Genomic DNA, 27,995 nt, shown 5'->3' on the forward strand with positions numbered 1-27,995 from the left:
CAAGGATCAAAGCCTCGGCGATGTAGTATTTGCGGAAAGACCGGGCATACTGCAAGGACCTGTCAAGAGTCAATTGAGGTTAATAGGGAATAGTCTAGCGATTAATTTTAATTGATCAGATATGTTGTGGTGTTTTATTTCTCTTTCTGAGTCTTCACGTGTAGATTGGTGGAGCACTCGCTTGTCTGGAGCACTCGCTTATCATGCACGTTAGTCACTAGTAATGTTTAATATCTAATCCGTTAGCTCAATTTACGTCAACGCTATCCTGATCGTCAATGATCAACGTCCCAAACTCAAAGATTAATAATCCTCACTCTCGCGAGTACACAAGCTTCCCGCCACTGACTCTCCCCTTACTCATCTCAACCAGCCCCTTCAAAACGCCCTCCAAGCCACTGCCACCTCTGTTTAGATAAACACGCGGCGGCTTCACTAGCCCCTTTTCGAGCAGCTTCTCAGCCACTTTGACAAACCTCTTCTGGAATGTAAAATCTGCTGGTACAGCCTCGTAAAACTCATTCTCGTACATCCACGGATTACCCGTGGCTGAGTATGCCAGGATAGATTCGGCGGTGACGTCGGGGTTAAGGCGTTTGACTTCGTGTTCGGGGCCGGGGTTGAGGGAGATGTAGATCGCAGAGGAGGACTTTTGGAGGATTGCTGCGGAGGTGGCGATGCTGGTGGAGTTGGGATGTGTGTCGAAGACGTGGAGGAGAGGACCGCCTGATAGTCTGAGTATGTCGTCGACGAGAGTTTCGGACTTGTAGCCAAGGACGTAATCGGCACCTAGAGACTTGACATAATCTGCATTACTGGGTGACGAAGTAGTAATGACTGTGGCGCCAGCGAGCTTTGCAAACTGGATTGCTGAGATCCCCATAGCTGTACTCCCACCATAGATGAAGACAGGAAAAGGCTTCTTTGCTGGTGCATCTGGAAGAGGAAGATGGAGATGCTGGTATAAGCCAACGCCCTGTGAAAATTATCATTAGTAGAAACCGACGACTTGTAGAAGGACTAAGCATACCATTGTGATGAGAGCAACACCCTGAGTCGCAGCATCGTGGTCACTCATGTTATCGGGGATCTTCATCTGAATATCCCCCTTGACATGAATCAAGTGAGCAAAAGCACCATCATGCTTCCGCAGAATATTCCTAAAAACATGTCAATACTGGTCATACACCAATATCTCAAAGGCTTGCATACTGCCCGACGACACCACCAGCAATGCGATCCCCAACTTTAAAGTCCCTCTCCACTCCAGGTCCAACTTCTACAACAACACCTGCATAGTCTGTTCCTACAACGGCACTAGCACAATTCTCATCACCTTCTAGGCCAAGGTGGTAAGTATCGTCTGGGTTGATAGCCCACGCGGTGGGTTTAACTCTGGTGTAACCGGGCTCAAGTGCTGGCACGGGAATGTCCTGAATCTCAGCATGGCCCGGGCGAATATTAACGAGAGCTTTTGTAGTTGTCATGATGTTGTTGACTTCTCAGTGCTATTCGGTTGATAGAAATCCTGAGTGCTTCGGCCTGCATATAAATACAGTTCTAAGTTGAGGATTACGTGATGTGATACGATATGCCTGACTAATTGTCGTATCACCACATATGTCAGCCGTCAAGTAGCAACGTTATGCTAATCTGCTTATCAATGGCCATGCCTCCTTAACTCATCAGGTCATCTTGCTGTATAAACTAAAAGCTTACTATCGCAACTACACAGGTCAGGTTATGCTGAAGATTGGGTTGTTTCAATTTCTTAAAAGAATTTAATATTATTAATATTATATAAAAAGAAAAAAACTAAGTAAATTAAGAGATATACCAATTTATTATGTAAATAGTAAATATAGATGATAACATATTCTTTTTAAAAAAAAAGCAGATACAAATTCTATTTTATATTTATTTTACTAACCTGTTAATTAGAATACCTTTCCCCCTCTACCCTGCAAGCCTCGGTTTGTTTTACTCCGCCACCAATCAAGTCCAGGGTAATAACACCGGGTCCCCTTCCCCACACCCCGCAAACCTCGGCTCATTTCACTTGGCTACTAATTAAGTCTGGGGTATATAGTCCATCTCCTCTTTACTTCTCCTCCATTGTCCTTTCTCATACTCACATACACACATCCCAAATCACTCATCATGTCAGGTCCCGGTGTTGGCTTTGAGTACCCGCCTGTCAAGGTTACGTGGCTGCAGCGCGATGTCCTCCTCTTCGCCAATACCATCGGCGCTACGGTTGACGAACTGCACTTCCTCTACGTCCGTCGTGATCCTGCCTGGAAATAATGAGCTCTTACTGACACGACACAGGAGTTTCATCCGAAATTCGCCGTATTCCCTACTTACCCCGTCATCCTTCGTAAGTCCCGCTCCTCTAGCCTTTCCCCGCAATCATTGACCCTTCACAGCCTTCAAGAAGGATTCCCAGGAAGTAGTCGACTACTACAAGGAAAGCAAAGCTGTTCAGATTCCCGGTGTCCCCAAGCTCGACTACACACGCGTTGTTGACGGCCAGCGGAAGATTGAATTCCTAAAGCCCCTCCCAACCACCTCCGCCGGCCGCAATTTCGAAACCCGTCAGAAGGTCATCGGCGTCTATGACAAGGGTCGCCCCGGAACTGTCCTCGAGACGCAGACTGACCTCATCGACGTGGATTCCGGTGAGGTGCATGCCCGCGTTACTAGCAGCGGCTTCTTCATCGGCCAAGGTAACTGGGGAGGTCCCAAGGGTCCAGCGACGGAGAACTATCCTCCACCGAAAGACAAGGCCCCTGATGCTACGATTGAGGTGCAGACTACCGCAGAGTCGGCGATGTTGTACAGGTTGAATGGAGATTACAACCCGCTGCATGCTGATCCTGAGCCTGGGAAGAAGATGGGTTTCGGAGGAACAATTATGCATGGGCTTTATTCGTGGAATTCGACAGCTCATTCGCTCTTGAAGGAGCTGGGCGGTGGGGACCCTTCCAACATTAAGGAGTATCAGGCGAGGTTTGCTAGTCCTGTGAGGCCGGGTGACAAGCTGGTTACGCATGCTTGGGTTATGGGGGTCAACCAGGACGGTTGGTCCGAGGTGAGATTTGCTACGCAAGTTGCCGGTGGCAAGGTTGTTTTGAGTAATGGATTGGCTTTAATCAAGGTTACAGGTCAGGATAAGAGTAAACTGTGAATTGCTTCACTTGATATAGAGCTCTCTATTAATCAATCTAACCTTATCTCCTCAATCCGAGTGAAGTTTGAGAACGAAGAGATGAATTCGAAGCAAACCTATCTCCTATCTATACTGGACTTTGAAACCTTGGCAGTTATCCTCAAGAGCACTATAAGAAATCCTTCGGCAAAGGAAATCTACCCATAAAAACCAAAAGCCCAACCTTCTTGTCAGGAATATTAGAACTATCATGTCACGATCTCGTATTACTAAAAAGACTGTTGCTATATATGCAACAAAGATCCTCGGTCCACCTACTCTCTGCTTCCACTGTGGGTTTAATCTACCCAATGCCTTCTTCTCGCATCTTGAACATGGCCTTCTTTTTCAAGGATCTTGCATTGAAATCCTTTTTGGCGAAGAGCATGAAGTAGCTGGATGCCACCAAAGCCAGCTCCTACGATGATTACCTCACTGTGTACCATAGTGCCGGATTGTGAATAAGAGTCTAACGCGTCATACCGGATTCTCCAATGCTACCAGATTATCAGATCAACTTGGGACGATGAATTGAAACGCTCATACAAAGTCGAGGTTATTGCGATCTTGTCATTGAAACACATGCGCTACCCACAGACAGGCTCCAATTTAGATCAATCAACAATCCCCATCTCTAGATCAAGCCTGCTGCGACATAAGCTTTTCCGGGTTTAGGTCACGGTCCCTATATCCGATAAACTCAAAAACATATGATAATCTGCAGTGACCATAACGGTTATGACGGATCGGTCAACGTGGCAACAGAATTTGACATGGTTCACCTTGGGAATGGAACCTCGTCGATTATGAGGCCCCTCGCGTGTGAGTAGCGTTCATTGCAGGCTGTCAGCGGCAAGGTTTTACTGGTTAGTTCAAAAGCGGCTTTGGGAAGCGGCAGTTGACCCTTGATCACGTCGCCATGTGAAGACCTGCAGCGAAAGCCTGATTCTTGTTCATAACATGCCGGTTTGCTTCATTCAAGTACATCAAGCTCTAGAATGTTGACACACGCAGTGTGATAGGTGAAAATGATATATCGTAATGCTACTATGCCATGTAACGCTGTGCTTTCGGCACTCATCTGTCCTGATCAGGTAGCGACTAATCCCATTCCAGTTCACCCATCCGCGAATAACGATGATCATTACTGCCCAGGCAGCCGATGACATCCTCAGCCGTCGTTGCAACCCGCAGAATAGTAGCATCCTCAGTGCCAACAAACCCTGCCTATGCAGCTTGACGAACCCAGTCCATCAAGCCCTTGTAGAAGCCGCATACGTCAAACACACAGATGCCGCATTGATGAATACCAAGCTGGTACCAAGTAGTGATTTCAAGGAGTTCCTCCAAGGTACCATATCCCCCACTGAGAGCTACAAAGCCGCTCCCTGGAGCGCCACCAATGACTGCCTCTATCATGAGTCTCTTACGTGTATGCATGTCTTTGACGACAGTCCTGTTCCCGAACTTTGAAGGATCGGCCCTTTTGTTGGTGAGTCTTTCTTCGTACTTGGCGAGTGCTACAGGAATGATGCCTTGGACGGCACTTGGTCCTGAGAGTTGAACCAGAGTGCTGGCTATGGCGCCCATGATCCCAGTCGTTCCGCCGCCGTAGACGAGTTTGTAGTTATGTTGGTGGAGAGCAAATGCAAGCTTTTTGGCTGCATCGATGTGACCCGGATCATTCCCCGGCGAAGATCCGCCACTAGCGAAGGTTAGCTTAATGTCAGTAAGTAGGAACAAAAGGGAGATCTACAATAGCCCGACGACTCGACACTTGGAGCTAGATTTTAATGCGCCGTTGGCGGAGACTTGAATCGTTCGCAAACTGTAACAAAGCTCGTTGAGCATTGAGATAGCAGGTATCTCAACTTCTGACATCCACGAAGCCTTGTTGGTCACAGGGAGGCTCATGCATACTACACCGGCCTGGTGAAGGAAGGGGTTCAGGATGGAACGTATCCACTCTAGTTGATGGAAACCATACTGCAGAGTATTGGCGTTCATGAGTGCGAGACCATTCTGGAATGACGACTGACGGGCGTTGCGTGGCGAGTCTGCCTCGAGATACGGATAGAACTCCTGATACCCAATGGCCTTCCATACACCCTTATGGAAGCATGCGTTGTCATCGAGGAGACTCTGCTGCAGGTCTCTTAACTCCTCTAGTTCGGCCAACAGACCTCTCTCGAGCATCTCGCTTGCTCTAACATGGATGGACTGCCAGTATGTTGACTGACGCGGGATCAGAGTTGCAGCCACAAACCGATACTGCCGCTTCAGTGCCTCATGCAGCAAAGGTATTGCGAGAGAAGTCGAGCCGCCGACAAGAATGGGGAATTTTCCTCGATTTGTGATTTCCTCCATCTTGTCAGCAGCTTGCGCCATAAAGTCATTGGGTTCTTACTAAGCCTCGAGGTAGTTAATCAGATGATGAGGAACATCAGCTATCTCTTGGGCAGTAGGCCTAGCTGTGATAATGCTGCCCGCTTTGTAGCACTGTAGGCTGTCGACGGAGATAACCTCACTCGGAAAGGCTTTTGCAATGGCAACCCCCAGCTTGGTCTTCCCTGAGGCGGTAGGGCCAAAGATAGCGATGCAGAGCTTTTGATGAGATTGCATGACTGCGAAATCCGAAAGATGATAAGAAAATGCAAGGTGGTGAGTTGATAAGCAGACCACGAAAGAAGCAAAACAGATTTCATACGTGTTTAAATAGTCTACGTCTAGTTCATACAGTCCGATTAACTACCTTCTCCCAGAAATGAAAACGCTCATAATGAAGCCCGTACTGATACCCTCGTTCCGGTGCGAGACCCGGTAGGAAATACAGATACTCCTCTCGTCACAGCGTTCTGGGGTAAGCACGGAGTACTTCCGTCAACTATCATATGCATAACACCGAATAGGGAAAGTTTGTCACGGCTTCATAAGCCGGCTAACAGGGGTATTCGCAATTAAGATTTGACGAGGTCGATCAGAGACAGTGGACAGGGGTCTTGATAGCAATGCATGTCAGTGTCGGTATATCGATCGGAAGGGTGTTCCAGCATCCGTGGTCAACTGCCGATGTTTATATAGATAGTGTATAGGAGGCAACCTGACAATATGAATGCCACGTCTCATTGAAGAAGTCAAGAGTGTGTGTTGGTTTAGCTTGAGTATTATTTACTATCCATACTCCTTATATCTTGACACCATATTCTCTGGCACATAATCGGATCCAGGAAATTGGGAGGTTGCAAAGCATGAAGTGGCACTGATGCTACCGAGAGGATGAGGCAGGTCAACTTGGAAAGATGAACCTAAAATGCCGAAGTTCCTTGATATCATGCTATGTCAGATGAAGTCCTTCATCAGTCTTGATTTCACCCCTGCTGTTTTGTTTCACCATCTCGTTCCTGGCTTACAGAAGGCAGATCTAGCCCGATCTAGGCCATCACATCAAATTAGCTCCCGATTTGTTCCTACGGAGGGCGAATTCTTCATGGTCTCGGGAACCCTTTTCAGCATACTTGTTTACCGCATCAGCTTTTTTCACCGGTTGTACAGGTTTCCGGGCCCCGTCATGGCCAAAGTCTCCAATTTTTATCTCACCAAGCGTTCCGTTGCTAGCTTCCAGCTCTACAGAGAGATTCGGGACCTTCATAGGAAATATGGGGATATTGTGCGCGTCGGCAAGTGACAACGTCCTCACCACCTACCGTTGGTGCTAATCTAATATTTATAGGACCCTCGGCACTGTCTATCCTCGATGCCAAGATTTTCCGTGCAATACACTCCAACAATTCTCCCTGCAGTAAGGGACCTTGGTATAACATCGAACAGCCGGCTATCTCTCTCCACATGTCGCGGGACAAGAACGATCACTCTCGTAGGCGACGAGCCTGGGACAGGGCGTTTAGCTCAAAGGGTGATTTCTGAAAAGCCACCGTCAAGCTTGAAGAAGACTGACTAGTTTACATAGCTCTCCGTGATTACGAGCCCCGCGTGGTCAAATACACCAGCCAGCTACTCGATCGATTGGAAGAGACCCAAGATATGCCTGTCGACATCGCAAAGTGATTCAAGTTTTACAGCTTCGATACCATGGGTGACCTAGCCTTTGGTCAGAGCTTCAACATGCTAACAGATGGCATTAAGCACCTGTTCATGGCACTGGTTGAGTCGCACATGGCGATGGCTGGAACCTTCAGTCAACTGATTTGGTTGTTTCCTTTGTTCAGAGTTCTACCGTTCCTTGGTAGGGAAGATGCTATCTTCCAGAAATGGCTTGAGAATCAAGTTCGACATCAAGAACAGGTATGCCACGACCATGTTTGACCTTCTGGGCGATGGCTCATGCGGTGATACAGAACAAACCGGACCTTCCTAACATCTTCTCTTGGCTTCTTGAGGATTATAAAGCCCAGCTATATACCAAAGAGCAAGATTGGCTAAACCTACAAGCTGACATGCAGCTTATAGCTGTTGCTGGAAGGTAAGGCGACGTATTTTACGTGGCAGAGCCTGTCGACTAATCTTGAGTCCAGCGATACCACTTCTGTAACACTTACTTGCCTTTTTTAGTTATTGGCCACCAACAAAGATGCGTGCATGCCGCTTCAAGAGGAGATCGACAACTTGTTTTCCAGCTCTTCACACCCTAACCACTCGAACTTTTCTAAGTTGACATACCTTCAAGCTTGTATTGATGAGACACTTCGGCTGTTTCCTCCAGTTCCATCTGGGTTGCAGCGTATGACCCCTGCAGAAGGGCTACGAGTCGGTGACATCTTCATTCCCGGAGATACCATAGTGACTGTTCCATCCTATACACTATATCGAGGTATACAGCACCATATAATGAGTAAACTACCGTTCGATGTACCTTGTCAAATTAACCTGGCTAACAGATGAACGGTACTTCACCGCTCCTGATGACTTCGTCCCAGAGCGCTGGACGACAAGACCAGAGATGGTGAAGGACGATTCAGTATTTGCACCATTCTCAGTTGGTAGGTCTTGACCATCCACAAATAATATTTCTTTGATCCTTGAGGCTAATAGCATTATTCAGGTCGTTATGCATGTGTGGGTAAGCAATTGGGTCTTATGGAAGTTGGCTATGCTGCGTGTATGATCTTACATTGCTTTGATATTTGCCTTTCTGGTGAGGGAACTGCAAGGAAGTCGGCGTTTCTTAAAGACCTAAGAGACTATTTTACGCTAGACGCGCCTCGGCTCAATGTTGTACTTAAAGCCAGGAAGCACTGAGCTGTTTTACTCATCCAGCCTTATTCTCTCAACACTTTTTTAATCGGTATAAATAGAACTCTCGAGCGGATTTCCATGAATATATATTATATAATACTACTCGGCCAACATGTCTTGCGGGTACTCTTCGTATATCAATTCGGTACAGGTTAACTTGCTGTAACAAGGACAGGGATCATGAAGAAACAACTTGCCTTGTTTGAGATTAGACCCATACAGCCAGGCCACTAACCCACCGATCTCGCTTTTCTGAAACCCCTAAATTTTATACCATCGTATTTCAACATCACCATCTACCGCCCAACTGAGCTGACACGGCCGGACTTTGCCCTTGATCACTAGTTCACATTCAACAACCGACTATACTATGTACTCCTTCAGCTGTCAAATCTGCGGCGTCGACATGGCTACCGCCCGCATCCGCACTCCAGATGAGCCGTTCAGCGCAGCTTGGAACTTGGAGGGTGCCGATTACGTTGGCTTCCGTAAATGGCCGCATCAAGATGAGTTTGAGGACAGAGATAGCCCACAATGCGCAACGGATGATCGGGGTTCAACTAGACCTCCAGAAATTAACGCATGGCCGGACCAGGATGGTGAGGATGACCCAGATTGGACGCCAGATGCACAGAGTTCCAGTGATGAAGAGCCTCTGGAGTATGATTCCGGATGGGAGACTGAGAGCGACGGTATCGAGCGTGAAATCTCATATATATCTGGTGAGGAGGATAGCGACTATTCAAATACGGCACCTGACCAGTACCCTCTTGCGGATCTTTATGAAATCCCATTTCCTGATCGTTTACCGCACGGCACATGGCACAACGGTCTAGCCTACTACACAGGTGATCGCCAACATTCGCAGAAATGGTCTCTACTAAGCCCTGACCATTCGAATGTCCCCCCAGAACACATCGCATCACCCTCGTGTCAAAATCTGCAAGGTATCAACGGCCATGTCCTCAGCGTTGCACAAATGAAGAACTGTCGAAATATCCGATATCTCGTCCCCAAGTCGTCAAGCTGGAAAGCTGATTCCAGCGATCAACTTCTCGAGGCAAGCCGTGATAATCTGTTCTACGTATCTGGAGAGTCAAACGGCTCAAATATGACTGAGAGTCGAAATTTCAGAGGAACTCACTCGCTTTACCCACCACGACATGGATTGAAGGAAATAAGCACAAGCTGGGTGTATGTTAGCGAAGGTTGTATGGTAAGCTTATTTAACGGGCTTTGGTGGTAATAGTAGCTAACAGGTGTGCCAGGAGCTTGAAGAGTCGCTGGTGCCACTACCAGTGCATTCATATTGTCTCGATATATATGCGAAAGCCTCACTCCACCGTCTAGGATACGTTGACTTGAACGGACTGTGGCACTGGCGTGAGATGCGAAACATGCCAGCTTCATACGGTCTTGAAGATCGTATTCCGGAACCGATGCGAGAACAGACACACTTGACAGAACTGCAACGAGCCCGCACGCAGTGGGACTTCCCGTGGCTACATATCCCCGGCGATGAGTGGCTTGTCGCAAACCCTGTTGAGATCCCCGGTCTGTCTCGAGTGTTGGAGTTTTGTATGGAAGACCCAGAAATCAAGGGGTATACCCAGCACACGACAGGGTTCTTGGCCCTGCCCGCTGAGATTATTCAACATACTCTGTCGTATCTTGACATAACTGAGGTCGACAACGCGGCCAAGACGTGTAGGGCGATGTTTACGCTTGCGCAGCCAATATTCAGAGAAAGTGTACTGAGAGACATGACTTGGCTTTGGGAGGTTCTTGAGAATAACGAATATCCTGCGTCTCGTGACTGCCTACCGACATGGGATCCTCTCTGTCCTTTGGGTATACCACCACCAACACTACCCGTCGGATTAGAGTCTGAAGAAGAGGAGGAGTCTCGATGGGCACCTATCATCTTTGAAGACCCTGAGATGGAGCAAGTTTATAACGCGACCAAGGCTGCTAGCCATCAGTGCCGAGAGGAGATCATAGCGCCTTATCATGAAAAGCTGAAGACCTTGCTCAAGGATTGGCACGGCTTTCGCATCAACGTGGAGGCTTGGATACGTGGCAAAGGTGAGCGACGTGATATGAATTGGAGGCGAGTATGGCTTCTGTTCAGCCCCGCGACGAGCCCGTTGCCAGGTATTAGAAACAGGGCAAGGATCTGGGACGATTGTCAGAGTATTATGGACTTTGTTGCTTTGGCTCGTGAGGGAGAAAATATGGGAGAAAGGCATAAGGAGTTGGAAGTCAAGATATCAGAACTGATTGATGAGAGCTCATATGGGTTGCCAGATACAGACCCAGATGTTCCTAGTTGGCTGCAAGCATATTAGTATCCGTTCAATTATATTTCACAAATAATTAGTGCAAAGGGCAATTATAGAGGTATCGGGATTCCTTGTGTATTCATAATAGATAGATTCTTCTTAAAGTCTTGTAGCCAACATCAAGGCCATTGTCGCCCGTCTCTCTCAAAGTCAAAGGCATGTTAAAACTCATGTTTGATAAGTTATGGGGAAAAAACTGTAAGGCTTGAAATAGATAACCTAGTCCAGGTATCGCCAGAAGCCCAGGATCATTGCGAAGTACCAGACATGAACGGGCATTTGTCTCCAGGACCCAAAAAGTAGTCTTGTGAGATTATTTAGCAGAGTATGAGCTGCTCTACAGCAGTCAACGATGTCTCATAGATGGTGGTCAATGAGGCATGAAGGGGCCAGACAGTCTCTGAACTTACAGATCAGCGCACACCAAGCTGTAAGCTGCATATGCAGTACCTCAGTAGGTTTGTGGAGTCATAAGGCCCAAGTCTCCGATAAACAGCCCAATATGCATATGAATGCACCAATAGACGGTGCTATGACATGCTTCGTCGGGCGGTCATGCAGGGTATATCGGGTTCCCAAATGCTCATCACCTTGTCCAAAAGAAGATCTTTTGCAAGCCGATTGTTCGGGCAGCGCCAGCACAAGATGCGACGGCTAAGATCGTTCATGTGGTAAATAAAGCTTTAAGCGATAAGCCAGGCCCCAAAAATAGCAGTTCTCGGAACAGTCTGAAAATAGCTGATTGGCACCTGGCGGGGTTGTTTGTTGGTGGCTTTCACGCCAGCGTTACACTGGCCGTTGGCAACCAACAGCATTGATATCCCCAGCCCTATCGCGATTCGACAACCTCTTCTGTTGGTTCCGGGCTTCGGACCCCGGCCAGGCAGACGCGTCACCTATTTGCTGCAAGCTGCATGAGGAATTGGTTGGTTGGTCTGGTAGAGAGCAAACATGCATTGGAATGGATACAAGGCTACCCGTCGTTACATCGTCTCTGGCCATACCGTATACTCGTCCACTTTTATACTCTCCTTGGCTCGTCTATCATTATTGATAGATCCCTCATCCCCGCAATTCACATTAGTATTTCGCAAAGTTTACAAACTCAGTATTATCTTAAAATGGAAGCTAGTAAGTCAATTGCCCCGATAGTCACTCCCTCTGACGATGACCTGAAAGACAATGTTTCTGAGCCCTGTCCCCCGGTCGCAAGTCTGCTTCAGCTCTTTGATGAACGGCCTATTCCTGTTCTTCCACCGAAGATTGTCGGAAAGATATCCTTTGAAGATGTCGATCCATCAGACCAAGCCACGGCCGTCGTCAAGGCATTTCACGATGCCCTGAGAGGAAGCGATGCCCGAGCTCTTCAAGACTGCTTCTTCGATGATCAAGCCTACTGGAAAGACGCATTGGCATTTACTTATCATCTGCGAACCTTTTACACTCCTTCGGTCATAGTCGCCAATCTATTAGAAACGAACAAGATGAGAGGTCTCTCTATGAGATGGAACATGGAGAGCGCGGTTTTCGTCGCTGCGACACCTGTACTGGTAGGTTTACTGCCAACATTCAGGATAAATCGATGGAAGAAACTAATGACAACTTGTTTCACTCTAGCAATTTATTGACGTCGCGTTGTCGTTTAGAACCTTGTCGCCCGCAGCTTCATGCAGTGCAAGAATCGTACTCCTCCCGGTGGAGAGCGACCAGGGCAAGCTTGAGTGGAGGATCTGGATTCTGAGCACCAAACTTGAGAACCTCGATGTTCATCCAGAAGACGAATCTCTACTTCAAACACCCGGTCGCAATCTGAATGGTATAGTAAATATTGATACCGACGTCTTCATTATTGGTGGCGGCAACGCGTGAGTCAATTAATCAGTGTCAATATCTTCTCTGACTAACGGTTCTGTAGCGCTGCAGCTCTCGCCGCTCGGCTCAAGACCTTTGGTGTCGAGAGTATCATGGCTGAACGGAATGCCCGTGTTGGCGATAACTGGGCCAAGCGCTACGACTGCATGAAGTTTCACGTGCCAACTTCATTCTGCGACATGCCGTACATGAGTGAGCTAAATCGAGCCACTTTGGACACGGTGATCCAGCTAACACGTGCAGGCTACCCAGAAGAACTTCGGGGCCTTCACCGTCTAAGCAAGGATGAACTGGCCAATCACCTGGCACAATATGTCGCGTCATTCAACCTCAACGTCATTACGTCGGCAATAATTCAGTCGACGGTTTACGATAGGTCAAGTGAGAAATGGACGATAGAACTGCAAACTCCTGCTGGAGCGGTTGCAGTAACTGCTAAGCAACTAGTCCAAGCAACAGGTGTTTCCTCGCAAAAGCCGCATGTTCCCACTATTGCAAGTGTAGAGGTCTACAAAGGGATCAACATCCACTCGTCGGATTACAAAAACGCAAGAGCACTTGTCGAGCAAGGCGTCAAGGTTGGTGATCAAGCTTCGCCACAGTCATACAGTCTAACGTATACAGTCCGTCCTCATCATAGGATCAGCAAACACAGCTTTCGATATCCTCGGCGACTGCCATTTAGCCAGTCTAGAGCCAACAATGGTCGTGCGATCGCCAACATACATTTGCCCGTTCGAGTATATCTGCAACGACGTCAGTCTAGGCGCGTACAATTTTGATGTCGCACGCGGCGACAGGATGTTTCTAATGCTTCCATCCGCGGTGGAAGGTCAACTTGCGCGGAACCTTTTTAGAGTGCTCGCGTCCCAAGAGCCAGATCGCTACACTGCTCTTAGAGAAGCTGGGTTTCCCGTACTCGATAGTGCAGATCCTAAGCAAGCGCTCTTTTCTAATCTCATTGAGAGAGCTGGTGGGCACTACGTTGACGTTGGCGGAACAGACATTATAGCCCAAGGGAAATCCAGCGTCAAAGCAGGAGTCGAACCAATCGCTTTTACTGAGAGCGGTCTTCAGTTCTCGGATGGGAGCTCGGCTGCCGCGGATGCCGTGATTTGGTGTACTGGGTTCGCAGATCGTGACGTTCGTTCCGTAGCCGCTGAGATTCTGGGAGGTGAAAAACACACAGCCAGTGATGAAAAGATCCTTGGGCCTCGTGAAATTGCAGATCGTCTCGACGCAACATGGGGCATTGATGCCGAGGGCGAAATACGAGGAATGTGGAAGAGACATCTGAGACTGGACAATTATTGGGTCATGGGGGGTTATACGCAGCAGCATCGATGGCACTCGCGGACGTTGGCTTTGCAGATCAAGGCGGCTCTGGAGGGGATTCTTCCTCCGGCTTATCGGGAGACTCTTGGGAGAGATTAGCTGTGAGCCCGGATAGCCCCCGACTTCCGAGGTGGTGATTATTGATCAAGTCCGACCGTGTCATTGAGAATCTTCTGCTCGTCTGACTGGACTACAAGGCTTTGTCTGCTGGCATTATGGTAGTCCCATAGTCCACGAATAGGGATGTATGATCTCCTGCATCAATATATTTGTCTTTGGGGTCTGTCACCCTCCTTTGTGGACATCCCCTAATACGGCAGACATGTTGCATTGCAGCTTCGGATCTAAGCTTTCGGCAGTCTGGACGACTGGAAGAAAGATACAACAGTGATATGAGATAGATCATCGCCTTCTTTAGCTTCGATACCTTGATACGCACTTGTAAAACCCGTCCTATAGATCTTAAGAATTCTAACCAAATAATACATTCAAAGATCAGCAACTTCGCCTAACCTCCACTTCTTCTGCGTTCTCGCCTCGATCTACGCCGAGAACAGCGACCGAAACACCCGACTCCCCGAAGATCCATGTCTCCACCCGTAAATCATTAATCGTTTGAATAACAGGTCTTAGGAGACAAGACGGTAAGTTCCGTAAGTATACGGATGGCTAGCCAAGTCCAGTCAGCGTAAACAAGGGATGATGTTATGGCGTGTTTCAAGCTTGGGGGCTAATTTGTCCATTATTCTCTGTCTATGGGTCTGCCACGTCGCCCCGACAAGTCAAGAACAGGCCTCCACTTTGGATGAGGGGCACAGATTGATTAGATGAGAGGTCGTATAGAAGAGGCACAGCAATGGATACCTTGCCTTCTGGGGTCTAACCACTACTCTGTGCCGTGGAGCTTGTCATGTCGCCTGCATCAGCAGCCTACCAGTATGGATATTGTTATTGGAGTTCATCAACGTAGTCAATCTCTGCGGTATGGGTTCTGGAGCAGTTGTCCTGTAAAGTGTGATAAGAAATTATCAAAAGTGCCATCCCTTTTCGTGCGGCCTATTGAAGCAACGATGGGGAATGATGTGGGTAGGTAAACACACTTTTAGTAATGATATTCTATAGAAAAGTATAAGAAAATTCAAGAATTATATAAAATCTACATTTTCTGTCTGTGCTATATGACTTCTTAGGCGCAGCATAGAGAGTCCCATTTAATGGTGAACTATGGCTCACTTTAGGGTAACGACCATTCTCGACCAAACTACGAAAAGCCCAGATCTCAACGACCCCGACCACTGCCAGTTGACCCACGCAGCACCACTTTTCTTAATCCCGTCGGCAAAGGAAAAAGTTTGGAATTTTGTTCTGTTCTGTGGAGATAAAGCAGTGACATGTCCTCGTAAATTGAAGGGCCGAAATATGGGCTCCCACCACAAAATCCACAGTGGAATACGGAGTCATTACCAAACAACTGTCTGTTATACCCAGGGATATCGGAACTCGGGATGAATAAACAAGCCGAGTGCTTCAGATTTCCCATTGAAGCCTCTGGAGCAAATTCACCGTGTGACTTCTTCTGGCAGACCCCTTAATTTGTAGCACGCGCACAGACTAGTAGCTGAATACGGTGTCTGCGTTTCAGTTATGGTATATGGACCTAAAAAGCTTAGCCCGCTTCACAAACAAGAGCCACAATTGTCTGTCACTGCCAATGAAGCTTGTTTTTAAGCATTAAAAATTAAAGGGAGTTAAACCCAAGTTACAGGGGCAGCGTAAAATTGGTGTATCGTATCCTGACCACTGTCGGGCTAACCATGTCCGAAAAAAAAGAATATCCACCTGTCATGATTCCACTCTAATTTCCGGCGAACTCGAACTGGGGTTAGCTCCTGTTCCTTTTCAGCCCTGTCCATCGGACGATGTCACTGTTTAGGTTTACTGCGATTGAGTTTTTGGTCTTATCGTGATCAGATGTCTCGATTTAGTATGCTGGTAGTTGGCGTGTTGATTTCTCGTATGGAGATCGATGCAAAACAACTACTCCGTACTGTCCGCGCACCGAATACGCGTTGGCTGATACAAAGAACTGGGGATTTGTGATCCTTGTTAGTATGTTTTCCTCCCTGCGGCTCCATCCGAGAAACAGATAGACGGATTTCAGGGTGATATGTTCTAGATTAGGTCGATGGGTGACATGCTCTCGTTGTGCGAAAAATATTCCTCCAATCAGAGGACGTCTCCTGCCAACGACACCCTTGAATGCGATCTGAAACATGAAGCTTACAAGACCCATTGTGAGCATTCCTCTCATGACATTCTGCTATAAAGACTTCAGATCCTCCCTTCAAGTTTATGCCTTTCGTTCTGCAGTTCAATAGTCTCTCTTTACAATCTAACTTTCTACACTCTTTAGCCCTGGTGGTTATCCTCTCTTTTACAATCTCACAAGAAATCTAAACACCCTCTTTTTTAAACCAACAACCAACCAATCCATCAAAATGAAGTTCTCCATCGTCTTCGCCGGCCTCTTCGCCTCCGCCACCATGGCCTCTCCCCAGGGCAACATCACCCCCAACACCATGGGCGCCCTCGAGCGACGCGCCTCCTTCCCTATCCCCGCCTCCAAGGGCTCCGTCACCTACAAGAAGGCCCAGACCATCTCCGGCGTCTTCGACGGTGGCATGAAGACCTACGGTCGTGGCGTCAAGTGCACTGGCCAGGATGAGGGCGGCGACGCCGATGCCGTCTTCATTCTCAAGAACGGTGCTACTCTCAAGAACGTCATCATTGGCGCTGACCAGATCGAGGGTGTTCACTGCGAGGGTTCTTGCACTATCGAGAACGTCTGGTGGAAGAAGGTCTGCGAGGATGCTCTCTCCCTCAAGGGCGACGGCAACGCTCTCATCAAGGGCGGTGGTGCTACCGGTGCTGAGGACAAGGTTATCCAGCACAACGGTCTCGGAACGGTCACCATCGATGGCTTTACTGTTGTTGACTTCGGTAAGCTCTACCGATCTTGCGGTAACTGCAAGAAGATGGGCACCCGCAACGTTGTCGTCAAGAATGTCAAGGCCTTCAACGGAAAGGTGCTCACTGGCATCAACTCCAACAAGGGTGACATCTCCACCATCACTGGAACCTGCGCTTCTTCCGTCAAGGAGATCTGCGTTGAGTACGAGGGTACAGTTCCCGGCAAGGAGCCCAAGAAGATTGGCTCTGGTCCCAGCAAGGCTTGCAAGTACTCTTCCGTCAAGTCTTGCTAAGCGCTTTACCATTGAGGCCTCGAATTTTACACTGAGGCAGTAATACCGTGGAGGATGGATGGATGTTGGATAAGGTGTTAATAAGGTGCTTGAAGCACCTCTTGTTGAGGTTGGGAAAGCTACCAGTTCTGTACTTTCAACGTATATATCTCTTAACTATAAATACACTTCGTTGAACGAGAACTACTATCAGTGATTCTATTATGGGCATTTAAGCGTTGTGGGTGTGCAATCGAACTGACAGAGAAATGATATACTACTAGCCCCTGCTTGAAATGCATAACCAATCAGAACTTCTTGTAACCTTGCCCAGAGACAAAAGTCTGCTGCCAAACCTGCTGCTCCTTGCCCTCAGCAAGCTCAACATAGAACTGAGCATGACCCTCAGCAGTTGCTCCACTATACATAGGCGTTCCATCCTCCTTTCTCTCATCGGCATAGTAGAATCTATTTATTATTAGCATTCTTTCTCATAGCAGGCTCATCGATAAACTCACTTGAAGCCTTGATCCTTATATGAAGCAGCAGCGACCTCAATGAACCAAGCAGCCGCAGTCTTTCCAACACCCAGCGACATCATTGACGCAATACGCATCTCATTTTCAATGTTTCCAGTGTAAATGTATGTCGGGCTACTGTTTTTAGGGAAGTCTTTCCAGCCTTTGACGGCTTCTTGGGCTGCGGCGTAAGCGCTAAAGATATTGACTGCACCGCTTGTCTTGAAGCTGTCCAGAGGAACCTGGAAGATGTCGTTGGGATCGTTAGGTGCGCCATGATAAGCTACCAATCAATTAGATAAAGTTTTAGTAACGCATGCGATTCACTTACCGTTGTAGATGACGACATGAGGATGACCGAACTCGCTTCTGACCTTTGTAAAGGCCTGAATGACTGAGTCAGTGTCGCCAAGGTCTGTAGGGATATGGAGCTCTTTGTCGGTTGAGGTTGCTGGGTCTTGAGATCGGGAAGCTAGAGCAAGTCTGTAGCCTTTGGCGCTGAAGGCTTGGGCGACACTTTTGCCGACTTTGGCACCGGCGCCGAAGATGAGAACGATGGGGGAAGACATGACGATGATGAGTCGTTGGTGTGAGATTGAATGATATGATGTTAGAATGTGGAATGATGGTATTGATGGGCAGAGTCATTCGGGAGAAAAGAGGTATTATTTATATACAGTCTGCGTCATTACCAATACTGCAGCTTTCCCAAGTGCATTTCTTGGTGTTTCATTGCATTGACATTGGTCAGCCATGCTCAGGTAATCGTCGAGCCATGAGCAGGGGGACCATTTGCTTATTCTGGCTAGACTCGAGCATGAATAAGCATCATCTTGTCACCTTACCAACTACCCGCGCGCGCGACATTAATGATTTTTGTCATAAATGAAGAAATGTCTGAGTTCATACCAAGATGTACAGCGCTCTGCGACACCTTTTGTATAATCTGTCAGATGTGTGGTGAAACCAGTCATGGTAACAGCAAGGTAAAGGCCTATGAGGTAGATCTCGATCCTCGAAACACAAACCACCAAGATTCTCGGGAGTCGCCACGATCTGAACATATCGCAAAAGAAAAAGCTTCTTACAATAAAAAATTATCGACCTTATGAATAAATTCATATCTTCTCTGAAGCACAGCTCGTTAGAAAAATTCCTCACATGCCCTTATCAAACCACGACTATCTTCCCACTAGACGAAGTCATCAATTCTTCCTAAAAATAGTAAACACATCAATCATGAGGTTTGAGTATAGGTCTGCGATGGCGTAAGCTTGTTAGAATCCCCAGGTCAACATTAACGACCTCGTACCTAGTCTTGCTTTACCACTCGCCGCGATCCTTGGCCTTCTGGATCTCATCGTAGAAGGTTTCCGCCATGGCCCTCTGCTTCTTTTCGGACAAGCCCATATTGGCCCAGCCCATGTTGTGGATAACACGGTCTTGTCGAAGCTTCTGATCCTCTGTGTACGAGCTCATGCTTGGCGTGCGCGAGCGTGGAGGGATGGCGGACAGCTTGGACATGGGAACCTTTCTGCCACAGCACATTTGATCTGAAGTAGGTATTAGGGTGGCGGAAGAGTGTGAAGAAGTCTGAAAGTGGTGCTTTGTTGAAAGAGAGGATGAAGGAGATTGGAAACCTACTTATAGAAAGAATTATGTAACGTTCAGAGATTACTTTTGATGGCCGACGTCTCGTGTGCGATTTGAAGCTAACTCTAAATACGCAGGTATGGAAGTAGAAATGAAGAATGAATGGAAGAATCATGATTGGCTGACATGTTTTGGTGCGCTCGAGAAACTCCAGTTCCTCGAAAGCATAAATCAGACTGGCTTTGATTTGTGGAGCGAAAGTTATGAGACCAAGACATCTGACCTCGCAAAACCATAAAACTGATATCTTGTCCTCACTTTATCATCTGCGTTCGAAACCTTAAGCTTAACCTCATGTGTAGCAACCGACTACTATTCCACATATAGTTACGTATTAGTATTATACTTCGAAACCGATCCAGTGTAATGACATTTTAAGTTACTGGAGAAATTCATACCATCTCGGAAATTCAACAAGTCACAATGAAGGAACCGGCATTGGAAGGAAAACTGGCCAAGCTGTTCTATTTACTGGCAATTCACATCAAACTTCCCTTAATAAAGCAGATACTCATATTGAGTGCTTCTCGAGAACTTCCTCTAGCTCCCTTCTCATGAACTTCCTCTAGCTCCCTTCTCATCTCTTCCTTCACCGCATCATCAGCCCAGCACATATCAATAGCACTCTTGGCCAAAGCCCCCATGTCACTGTTACTAAACTCGCACATCTTCTTAACAAGAAGCCAGTCATGCAAGATCCATGTATCTTCCATATAAGCTGGGTCATCGCTTCCAATAGCAATCGGAATACCGGCGTCGAACAAGGTTCGAATTCTGGGAAAGATCTCGTCAACTGGCTCGTGGCGAAGATATCCCCATGGCGTGAGTGTCATTCCAATACCTCTCTCTTTAATGCGACGCATGATTTCGGGGTCTTGTGCTGCGTTGATGCCATGGTCTAGACGATCGGCACCAGTTTCGCCAATGTCATTGATGACTTGGCGGATATGTTTATGTGCGTCTTTATTGCCAACGTCGCAGTGGGTAGTGATGCGGAAGCCGTCCTTCCTGGCTTTCCTGTATACGTCTTCGAACATTAGAGGAGGGCGATCGTTTTCATCTGAGTCAAGACCAATTCCGACAACCATGTCACGATGGGGAAGAACAGCTTCGTAGGTCTCCATGGCTGACTCTGGTGACATGTCACGCAGAAAGCACATGATCCACTTCGACTTGACCTATGGTTTGTTAGCATTTATCATATACAACGTCGTATTTTCTTACGTTCAGTCTCTTCTCGGCCTCTTCCTGTGCGCGACGGAAGCCTTCCATCACAGTTTCGAACGCCACTCCACGACGCGTATGGCCCTGCGGATCAAAGAACGGCTCACAGTACCGCACATTCATACTCGCAACATGCTCAAAGTAATTCATGGCAAGGTCATAAAAGTCCTCTTCCGTGACGAGAACTTCAAATCCTCCATAGTAAGCCTCAAAGAAAGTGAAACTCTCCTCCGCATTGTCAATCTGATGACCTGGACGGGCCTCCATGATGTAGTATGAGGCTCTGAGCTGCTCAAGATTGGTGTATACGGTTCCAGTGCGCTCTAGCTTCAAAGTCTGGTTATTGCGCTCGGCGAGTTTCCAGCGAAGTTCGGGGGTCAGAGTACCCTCGATATGGACGTGGAGTTCAACTTTGGGAAGATTAAGGATGAATTTGTCGTTTGAGTCTATGAGTTCCTGGCGGAGGGACAGACGCTCTTCAAGGGGCATGGCGAACTCCATTGTAAAAGGCTTAAGAACAATTGATACTGATGAAAGACTTGAGAGATGTTTGGTGATGGATAGCAGAACCCGAGGATAATAGATCAGCATTTTATACTTGATGAGGTTGTAACAGCCAAGGAAGCTAGTCCCAATCAAGGTCTCAAGATCTCACCCGCAGCAGGAATGGCGAGACTAGACCTAAATAGGCTGCTCTTCACGCAAAATACCTCCGATCATTCGGGGTAAACTTGGTCAATGAATCAGAAACTCATGGTGTGACTCACCTTCGGTTGATGATGCCCCGAGGCATATTCGCAGACTTTTCTTCAGTGAGGCTGTATTGATGCTTACGGCCTGGAATACACCTTGTGCGACTGCCAATTGAGAATATTGCTGATTTTGTACAACTCAGATCGCCTCTAGACCAATCTATTCGCAAGATGTGTTCTCGTATACGGTGTATGTGTAATTGTGTGACAGTAGTACAGCTAAGCCTCTGTGCTCGATTTATTTTTCTCAAGATGGCTATTAGTAATGTCCCGGGGTACTGAGAATTCCTATTTTCTAAATATTCTATCTCTCTGATTAGTGCACGCTTCGGCTTACGCTTCTTCATCATGAGTTGTCAATCTTCCTCCAGAGTCCATTTGCGTCAGTCTGACTATGACAGCCTAGATCAAAACCAAGACGACGAGATTTCGGAAATGCAAAGCCTTCAGAGCCATCAATCAGAGGGTCCTTCAACCCCTCAAATTGTCTCGAGCAGGCCAACCGACACCCCAATGACGATAGGCTTTGGTGTTTGGCTAGCCATCGCCACATCCTTTGTCATCTTGGTAGAAGCCGTCGTATTCTTAACATGGCTCTGGTTCGAGGACAGGGAATCAGAGTCTTGGCGACGACTCATGCTCGGTGGACGCGCAACCCAGTCCATCACGTTGATGGGTGTTCTCATAAGATGGGCCATCGGTACTCTCGCTGCTATCACGATATCTATGGCTGCATCAATTGCACTGGAACTTCATGGCGTACCCATGTCAGCTCTCGCAGAAGTATCTATTGCTCGCTTCACAAACAGCGGACCGCAATCGTTCCAGAGAATGCTTCCTGGTACAATATTCCGACCTTGGCTTCGCATCCTCATGATCTGCCTTTTTGTCCTCGTTACGGCCTCGCAGTTCGCTTCAACCTTGCTCGTTACGGATCTTCGAAAAGTTACCATTCTATCGTTAAAGAAGAACATAAGCTATGGATTCACTTTCGGAGCAATAAATGAGGCTACGTACCGGGGGATGACCCCTATACCTCTAAGAACAGACGGTCTAGAGTACTGGAATAGAGCTCCCTCTCAATCCGAGATATTCGCAGAATATTCAGAACCTGGAGTGTCGTCTGATGAGTTGGACGATACGGGAACGGTCTTGAGAGCGTTTCTTCCCTTTTCAACCAAGGCTCAGAGGGAGTCCATCCAGTCCTTCAATGGCATTGCTCGAATTATTGACACTCATGTGGTATGCGTGAGGCCAAAATTCACGGCTAAGTACTGTCGCTCGCAGAATCTACGGGGGGTTTGGTACTTGTGTCTGAATGCGACAGTAGACTTATCGAACTTCCCACCTTATCATATCTATACAGATACTGGCTTGAGTTATTCTATGCCCGGAGAGAACGACAAACAGATTTCCAGGTCTTTCATTTGCCAAATCCCGAGACAACGGCCGTACGATGCCACATCGAGGAAGTGGTTACTCTGCGAGAACGAGTTTCTTGGGGAGCGTAAGGCGGTTGCCCTTGATTCACCATTAGGGTGGGTATCAACATCTTTGGGAAAATATGGCTTTAAACTGTTGGCCGATCTATCATTCTCAGAAGGCGATAGGCTGCCTTTTGAATCAGAACCTACAAATGCTACCTGGACTCTTCTGAACTCAAGCAATTCTGGTCCATGGGCTCGACAGTGGAACCGTGTGAGGTTGAGCGGTGGACTTGAGACAAGAGATGAATATATACAGATAACATTATGCACAGGATCTGAGCTTACATCGCAGTAAGGATTGTATTTGAGCTTTGCCTTTGTGAGTTGAGGCTAACGCGGTTTAGGGTCGAACACGTTGAAATAACAGCATCCGCTGCTTCAAGTCTGACTGAGCCTGGTTATCAATTCAATAAAAGTAGGAATGAATATAATACTCCTGCTATTCTGAGACAGCTCGGCGCTGTTAATACCCAAGACCCAGCAGTGGCATCCAGGCGACAGATATTAAATATATCTCCCAGCATGCTGAATCAGAGTCTTCAAGGCAGAGTCCGGAGCCCGACAACTGGAAGGACAGCTGAGGATGAGACAGGAGATTGGCTATCAGGCATGGCCTTCCCAGATCTGGCCATTTGTTCTTCTTGTGACTATGTTACTTCGCAGGGGTCTAAGTCTGTAAGGGTCAGTCCTCTAATGTGGCAAATATTTAACGACATTATAAATACGACAAATTCACCTGCCCTGGCAATACAAGCTTTAACTACGCTTGTGTGGCGAATGGCATACTATGACCATATCACATCTTACTCTGAGGCGATACAACCAGCGAGAATCACAACTTTTGATCTTGTTCAGGCGCCAGCTCGAAAATGGGGGTTTGTCACGCTAATGGCCATCATAATTGGGAATATCATCATCTTCCTGGTCATGGCCTCCATTTTCCTGTCCCATATAGAGTCAAGCTTCTTAGAGAACGCATGGCACACTGTGGCCCAGATATCTCAGAGTGATGATGTTAGGCCGATCTTGGAGAAAGCTACCCTTGCATCTGATCAGGATGTTGGGCGGATGATCCGTGGCGAGGAGCCACCGAGGGACTTTATGGGTAGCGTGAAAGATTTCTTTTGTGATATAGGAAGAACGTTCAATCAGAGGGAGACTAAAGAAGAGGGATTGGTTGTGAAAGATGGTGTGCTTGTCGGAATACGTTCAGAATAATTACAGACTGTTTGGCTTCATGATAAAGAATCATAATGCCCTTTCATGGACTCTCTGATATCCCCATGGAATGACTGGTCTCTCCATTTCGCCGTCAAATCTTCGATTAAATCTCATCCTTACCATACTTACAAGGGGATCGGGGACGGTTTAAGAATTCTGCTCGAGAGCTGAAGTTGCCTGGTGTGAAAACCTCCGACGAACCGCTAGATATTATAGCTAAGCTAGCCTAATTTGCAACTTTAGGTGCTAGGTAGAGATATATCAACAACATCATGCAGCAGACAATTATCTCTCCTGGAATTTGTAGAGTCCAAGACTGCATTGTCTCTCCGGAGTATCCGCAGGCACAGGAGTATTTAAAGTCGTAATTTCACTATGCATAACGCTAGTTATTAAAATGGCACGTGTGGCGTTGACTATTGGGCGCTACTACAGAAATCAACCCCAACACCGTTAGCCCGTGTGGATGACAATCGATAGTTCTGTCTCGGCTATGGAAATGACAGGGTTTAGTGACAGCTGAGATCAATAGCTTCACAGAAGCCAAGCCCCTGACGGTATAAGAAGCCACTTCGACCGCCACCGATTCATTGTCTCTCTTTTGAACCTGTAGGCGATTCAATTCTCACCTTAGTCTTTCGTTAGCAATGCGCTTTTACGCCTCGTTTTCTCTAGCCTTTGGGCTTGTGGCTGCCGGCCCTTGCAAGCCGTTGACTTCAGGTATATTGATTGACCTCTAATATTTTGTCGGAGTACAGGTTAATTGAGATAAATTAGGTTCAACTGCTGTTTCTGCAACTTTCTCCTCTTCTGTAACCGAGATCTCTAGCACGCTCGCTGAGTCCGCGACTTCTACAGTCGAAACTCTCGCTACTGAAACTTCAACTGGGGTTGAATCTGAGACATCGACTGCGATCGACACCACCGTTACTGAAGCCTCAACTTTTGTTGGCTCTGCCACCACCGAAACTACCGATGTCACTATCTCGGCTTCTGAGGCGTCGTCTCAGGCGACCTCCGCCTCGACGCTATTCACATCAGTGACTTCTGCTGAGGCGACCACCGCCGCGTCAACCGAGACAACAGCTGTTGAGACGTATGCAGCTACCACGACCACAGCTGAGGCTTCTTCTACAGCCATGGCGACTACCACCACATCAGAAGAGCCTGCTCCCACTGACCATCTCCTCATCGCCGGTCAAGGCGCCGCCCAAGGCCTCCCCCTGAAATCGACGAATACAAATGGCGATTACATCATCTTTGGTGACCGTTCATCAAGGTGGACAGTCGGCCGCTTCGTCATCGATGACACCACCGGATACCTCACCCGAGATGGCATTCCCGTCTGCGCAAAGTACCATTTCATGGATAGAAGCGCCGCCTTGACTCCTTGTTCAACCGAGTACTACCAGTATGGCACGGCTCGCCTCACCTGTGCGCGAAATCCTGCGGCTGGTACTGCTCTTCAGTGCTCTGCCGTGAAGTTGGACTGTGTGTCCAATGGACCAGGTGACAGCCAAGGCTGTACTGTTTCGACTGAGGCCCATTGGACCAAGTTCTTTATCAGCACTAGCTCCGACTATACTGTGTACCTCGGTGCTGATGACTTGGCAGTGTCGTACCGAGTGCCTGTAGACATTTACGTGGATCGAGCTCCCACTATTGTTACTCCAACTGCACCTTAGTCTAGAGCTGAAATACCATGCTGCATAGAATCTTAGACGCACTTTTACTTCTCTGTACTTATATATCAGCAGTAGGTAGATAACATCTACAATGTTAATAGTTAACAACATTAATACCCAGTATTTATATTAGCCTGCCTCTGTCTCGTTGTATAACTGCAACCCTGGTAGTGCCAAGACGATTGAGGTCGATACGATACCATGTATATCATGCCCAGGATGATGCACCAAGGTTCAGTTCCTTTCCAGCGACCATAGGCGCTTTTGTCGCAAGTAAAACCACCAGTAAGCGAACCCTTTAATCGGTAGGATCATCCGGTGCTTACATAGTTCGTTGCTGCACAACGATGTCTCCCTCGCCCACCGATGGCTTGCTTCCATCACCCAGAACAAGATCACTGGTGCCTTTCTGCAAGATGCAGTAGTCTATAGAGATCGTGAGGTGGATATAGACAGAGCCCCTGGGTGGGAAGCCTACAGTTAAAGGATAGAACCATTGTTGATGGTTCTAATCTCGATACCGGTAGGAGAGGAATTGTTGATCCACAAGCCCCTCGAAGCAGCGCTATGGGACACGACTTTAGCAGTGGCTTTCTCGTTATACTTAACAATCGCTTTTATCGTTATACCGATTTATGATCAAAGACAATATTGATGCACCTATAGGCCCTGGTACATGCCCTCAACATACGTTATCTATCGCTGCCCCATATTAGAGATTACACAGGACCGAGGTTCTAGGCTCAACAGAAGCAACAAAAGCTAGAGAGGAGCCAGCCCACCATCACTTTGGCATGATCTGGACACCAGATACATCATACAGCCCGTATTTAAGAGGAACTTCATCACGATAATCAGCCAGACGCGTATAAGTATCCTTCTACTACCTCGCGGTACAGTTCTCACCAAAAGCAGGCCGTCGATGCCAGAAAGTGAGGTACAAGTATTGGCTCAGCCAGGAAACGATCCTCTCGCTGAGAGAGACGCAAATCAGTGCACTTCCAGCTATCATCTGTGTGAGTTCTCCGACACAGGCATTGTGGCACACGTGCTGGCTTGTATGCGTTAATGGTATAATGGATGAAGCTTGACTGATACAGGAGATTGGGCTCAGTCTGTGGTTTGAGACTTGATTTGATTTATGTTTTATGGACGTCGGACCTCACTGGACTATCGCCTCTCAGACCTTCCAATCGAGATAGCGATTGTCCAATAAAGTCTTAAACGACGCTGACATCCATCATGACGTCGCCTCAGTCGGGTTTGGTATAGCTACTGTAAATTTCCTAGAACGTGGAGAGCTTTATATAAAAGTTGATTTGCAAGGAACTACCTTGGGGGAAGACGTTTCATAGTGCTACGATTGCCTCAGTCAGCCGAAGGAGGGGGAACATCTCCATTGGCGTTGACATGAACTCCATCATCCAAACCCGGAACCAGCTCACTTCCTACCACGGTGATCTCGGTGTACGGCGGCGGCACAACCCAAATCAGATCAAACCTATCGCCAGGATACTTCACCTCGCCAGTCCACCCGGTCTGTGCTGCATAGCCCTGGATACCAATCGCCTTGGCGATGCCTTCAAGGGATTTATGCTCCCAGCAAAGCAGGACATTTCCTGGACCTTCAAAGGACTTGGCCTCATTTGCAGCGTCGACGTAATCGTCTCTCTGAATCTTCTTATGGACCTTCAACCCAAGCGCATGTGCCAACGGCTCCACAGTCTTATAAGGGCGGTCGCGACTACCGTCTACTTGAATTAGAACTATGAAAGGAAGATATGATTGGGGGCACTAACCATGGTGAGGATGCTCTGCCATAATGTATCCGATATTATAGGACGAACTTTCTCCAAACACACTGGGAAGATCATCTGCGCGTTTTTTACCTTGAGCAGACAGCCCATCTGGTTCTTTCCCGTCGACTTCGGCGGGCTTCTCTCCATGTCGGATCATATAGATGATAGGCTTTGTCTGCTAATGCATAAGTATTAATTCCAACTAGTCGAATGTAAAAGTACTAACTGATGATTCGGAAGACATCTTATCAAGATATAGTGTCTTAGACGATTGTGTATAGTTGTTAAAGATGCTCGATGGTGCTAAAACGGTCTAAGAGATAAGGTAGAAGAGCCCAAGAATCCGAATGACTAGTTTAAGAAGAAGATGAGAGCGACGATGGGGTTTTATGTTAGGAGAG

General features: G+C 47.5%; 13 protein-coding genes across 13 annotated transcripts; 7 read left to right on the forward strand and 6 right to left on the reverse strand.

Annotated features, from left to right (window-relative positions):
* Nucleotides 1-313: 313 nt before the first annotated feature.
* On the reverse strand, nucleotides 314-1,487 carry FMAN_08232 (uncharacterized protein; the record flags this gene model as incomplete). Its single annotated transcript, XM_041821683.1, has 3 exons — nucleotides 314-976; nucleotides 1,031-1,160; nucleotides 1,213-1,487. 3 exons carry the CDS (start codon nucleotides 1,485-1,487, stop codon nucleotides 314-316), a joined length of 1,068 nt encoding a protein of 355 aa, XP_041687439.1.
* Nucleotides 1,488-2,160: 673 nt separating this feature from the next.
* On the forward strand, nucleotides 2,161-3,190 carry FMAN_08233 (uncharacterized protein; the record flags this gene model as incomplete). The annotated part of the gene is made up of 3 exons (XM_041821684.1): nucleotides 2,161-2,280; nucleotides 2,332-2,380; nucleotides 2,430-3,190. The coding sequence occupies 3 exons, from the start codon at nucleotides 2,161-2,163 to the stop codon at nucleotides 3,188-3,190; spliced, it is 930 nt and encodes a 309-aa protein (XP_041687440.1).
* Nucleotides 3,191-4,438: 1,248 nt separating this feature from the next.
* FMAN_08234 (uncharacterized protein) lies at nucleotides 4,439-5,578 on the reverse strand (the record flags this gene model as incomplete). Its single annotated transcript, XM_041821685.1, has 2 exons — nucleotides 4,439-4,916; nucleotides 4,968-5,578. The coding sequence occupies 2 exons, from the start codon at nucleotides 5,576-5,578 to the stop codon at nucleotides 4,439-4,441; spliced, it is 1,089 nt and encodes a 362-aa protein (XP_041687441.1).
* A 1,722-nt stretch (nucleotides 5,579-7,300) lies between these two features.
* Nucleotides 7,301-7,780, forward strand: FMAN_08235 (uncharacterized protein; the record flags this gene model as incomplete). Its single annotated transcript, XM_041821686.1, has 3 exons — nucleotides 7,301-7,513; nucleotides 7,567-7,691; nucleotides 7,744-7,780. 3 exons carry the CDS (start codon nucleotides 7,301-7,303, stop codon nucleotides 7,778-7,780), a joined length of 375 nt encoding a protein of 124 aa, XP_041687442.1.
* A 1,090-nt stretch (nucleotides 7,781-8,870) lies between these two features.
* On the forward strand, nucleotides 8,871-10,812 carry FMAN_08236 (uncharacterized protein; the record flags this gene model as incomplete). Its single annotated transcript, XM_041821687.1, has 2 exons — nucleotides 8,871-9,680; nucleotides 9,733-10,812. 2 exons carry the CDS (start codon nucleotides 8,871-8,873, stop codon nucleotides 10,810-10,812), a joined length of 1,890 nt encoding a protein of 629 aa, XP_041687443.1.
* A 1,115-nt stretch (nucleotides 10,813-11,927) lies between these two features.
* Nucleotides 11,928-14,112, forward strand: FMAN_08237 (putative flavoprotein involved in K+ transport; the record flags this gene model as incomplete). The annotated part of the gene is made up of 5 exons (XM_041821688.1): nucleotides 11,928-12,356; nucleotides 12,424-12,671; nucleotides 12,722-12,870; nucleotides 12,922-13,256; nucleotides 13,303-14,112. The coding sequence occupies 5 exons, from the start codon at nucleotides 11,928-11,930 to the stop codon at nucleotides 14,110-14,112; spliced, it is 1,971 nt and encodes a 656-aa protein (XP_041687444.1).
* A 2,399-nt stretch (nucleotides 14,113-16,511) lies between these two features.
* FMAN_08238 (putative pectate lyase) lies at nucleotides 16,512-17,276 on the forward strand (the record flags this gene model as incomplete). Its single annotated transcript, XM_041821690.1, has 1 exon — nucleotides 16,512-17,276. The coding sequence occupies one exon, from the start codon at nucleotides 16,512-16,514 to the stop codon at nucleotides 17,274-17,276; it is 765 nt and encodes a 254-aa protein (XP_041687445.1).
* A 287-nt stretch (nucleotides 17,277-17,563) lies between these two features.
* On the reverse strand, nucleotides 17,564-18,342 carry FMAN_08239 (uncharacterized protein; the record flags this gene model as incomplete). The annotated part of the gene is made up of 3 exons (XM_041821691.1): nucleotides 17,564-17,723; nucleotides 17,774-18,056; nucleotides 18,105-18,342. The coding sequence occupies 3 exons, from the start codon at nucleotides 18,340-18,342 to the stop codon at nucleotides 17,564-17,566; spliced, it is 681 nt and encodes a 226-aa protein (XP_041687446.1).
* Nucleotides 18,343-19,096: 754 nt separating this feature from the next.
* FMAN_08240 (uncharacterized protein) lies at nucleotides 19,097-19,321 on the reverse strand (the record flags this gene model as incomplete). Its single annotated transcript, XM_041821692.1, has 1 exon — nucleotides 19,097-19,321. One exon carries the CDS (start codon nucleotides 19,319-19,321, stop codon nucleotides 19,097-19,099), a length of 225 nt encoding a protein of 74 aa, XP_041687447.1.
* A 584-nt stretch (nucleotides 19,322-19,905) lies between these two features.
* FMAN_08241 (uncharacterized protein) lies at nucleotides 19,906-21,151 on the reverse strand (the record flags this gene model as incomplete). Its single annotated transcript, XM_041821693.1, has 2 exons — nucleotides 19,906-20,604; nucleotides 20,651-21,151. The coding sequence occupies 2 exons, from the start codon at nucleotides 21,149-21,151 to the stop codon at nucleotides 19,906-19,908; spliced, it is 1,200 nt and encodes a 399-aa protein (XP_041687448.1).
* Nucleotides 21,152-21,837: 686 nt separating this feature from the next.
* On the forward strand, nucleotides 21,838-24,107 carry FMAN_08242 (uncharacterized protein; the record flags this gene model as incomplete). Its single annotated transcript, XM_041821694.1, has 2 exons — nucleotides 21,838-23,180; nucleotides 23,234-24,107. 2 exons carry the CDS (start codon nucleotides 21,838-21,840, stop codon nucleotides 24,105-24,107), a joined length of 2,217 nt encoding a protein of 738 aa, XP_041687449.1.
* Nucleotides 24,108-24,757: 650 nt separating this feature from the next.
* On the forward strand, nucleotides 24,758-25,795 carry FMAN_08243 (uncharacterized protein; the record flags this gene model as incomplete). The annotated part of the gene is made up of 2 exons (XM_041821695.1): nucleotides 24,758-24,830; nucleotides 24,888-25,795. The coding sequence occupies 2 exons, from the start codon at nucleotides 24,758-24,760 to the stop codon at nucleotides 25,793-25,795; spliced, it is 981 nt and encodes a 326-aa protein (XP_041687450.1).
* A 1,368-nt stretch (nucleotides 25,796-27,163) lies between these two features.
* On the reverse strand, nucleotides 27,164-27,838 carry FMAN_08244 (uncharacterized protein; the record flags this gene model as incomplete). Its single annotated transcript, XM_041821696.1, has 3 exons — nucleotides 27,164-27,546; nucleotides 27,595-27,769; nucleotides 27,821-27,838. 3 exons carry the CDS (start codon nucleotides 27,836-27,838, stop codon nucleotides 27,164-27,166), a joined length of 576 nt encoding a protein of 191 aa, XP_041687451.1.
* Between the last annotated feature and the right edge of the window lie 157 nt (nucleotides 27,839-27,995).

Source organism: Fusarium mangiferae (genome assembly GCF_900044065.1).
Source record: "Fusarium mangiferae strain MRC7560 genome assembly, contig: FMAN_scaffold012, whole genome shotgun sequence".
Classification (NCBI taxonomy): Eukaryota; Fungi; Ascomycota; class Sordariomycetes; order Hypocreales; family Nectriaceae; genus Fusarium; species Fusarium mangiferae.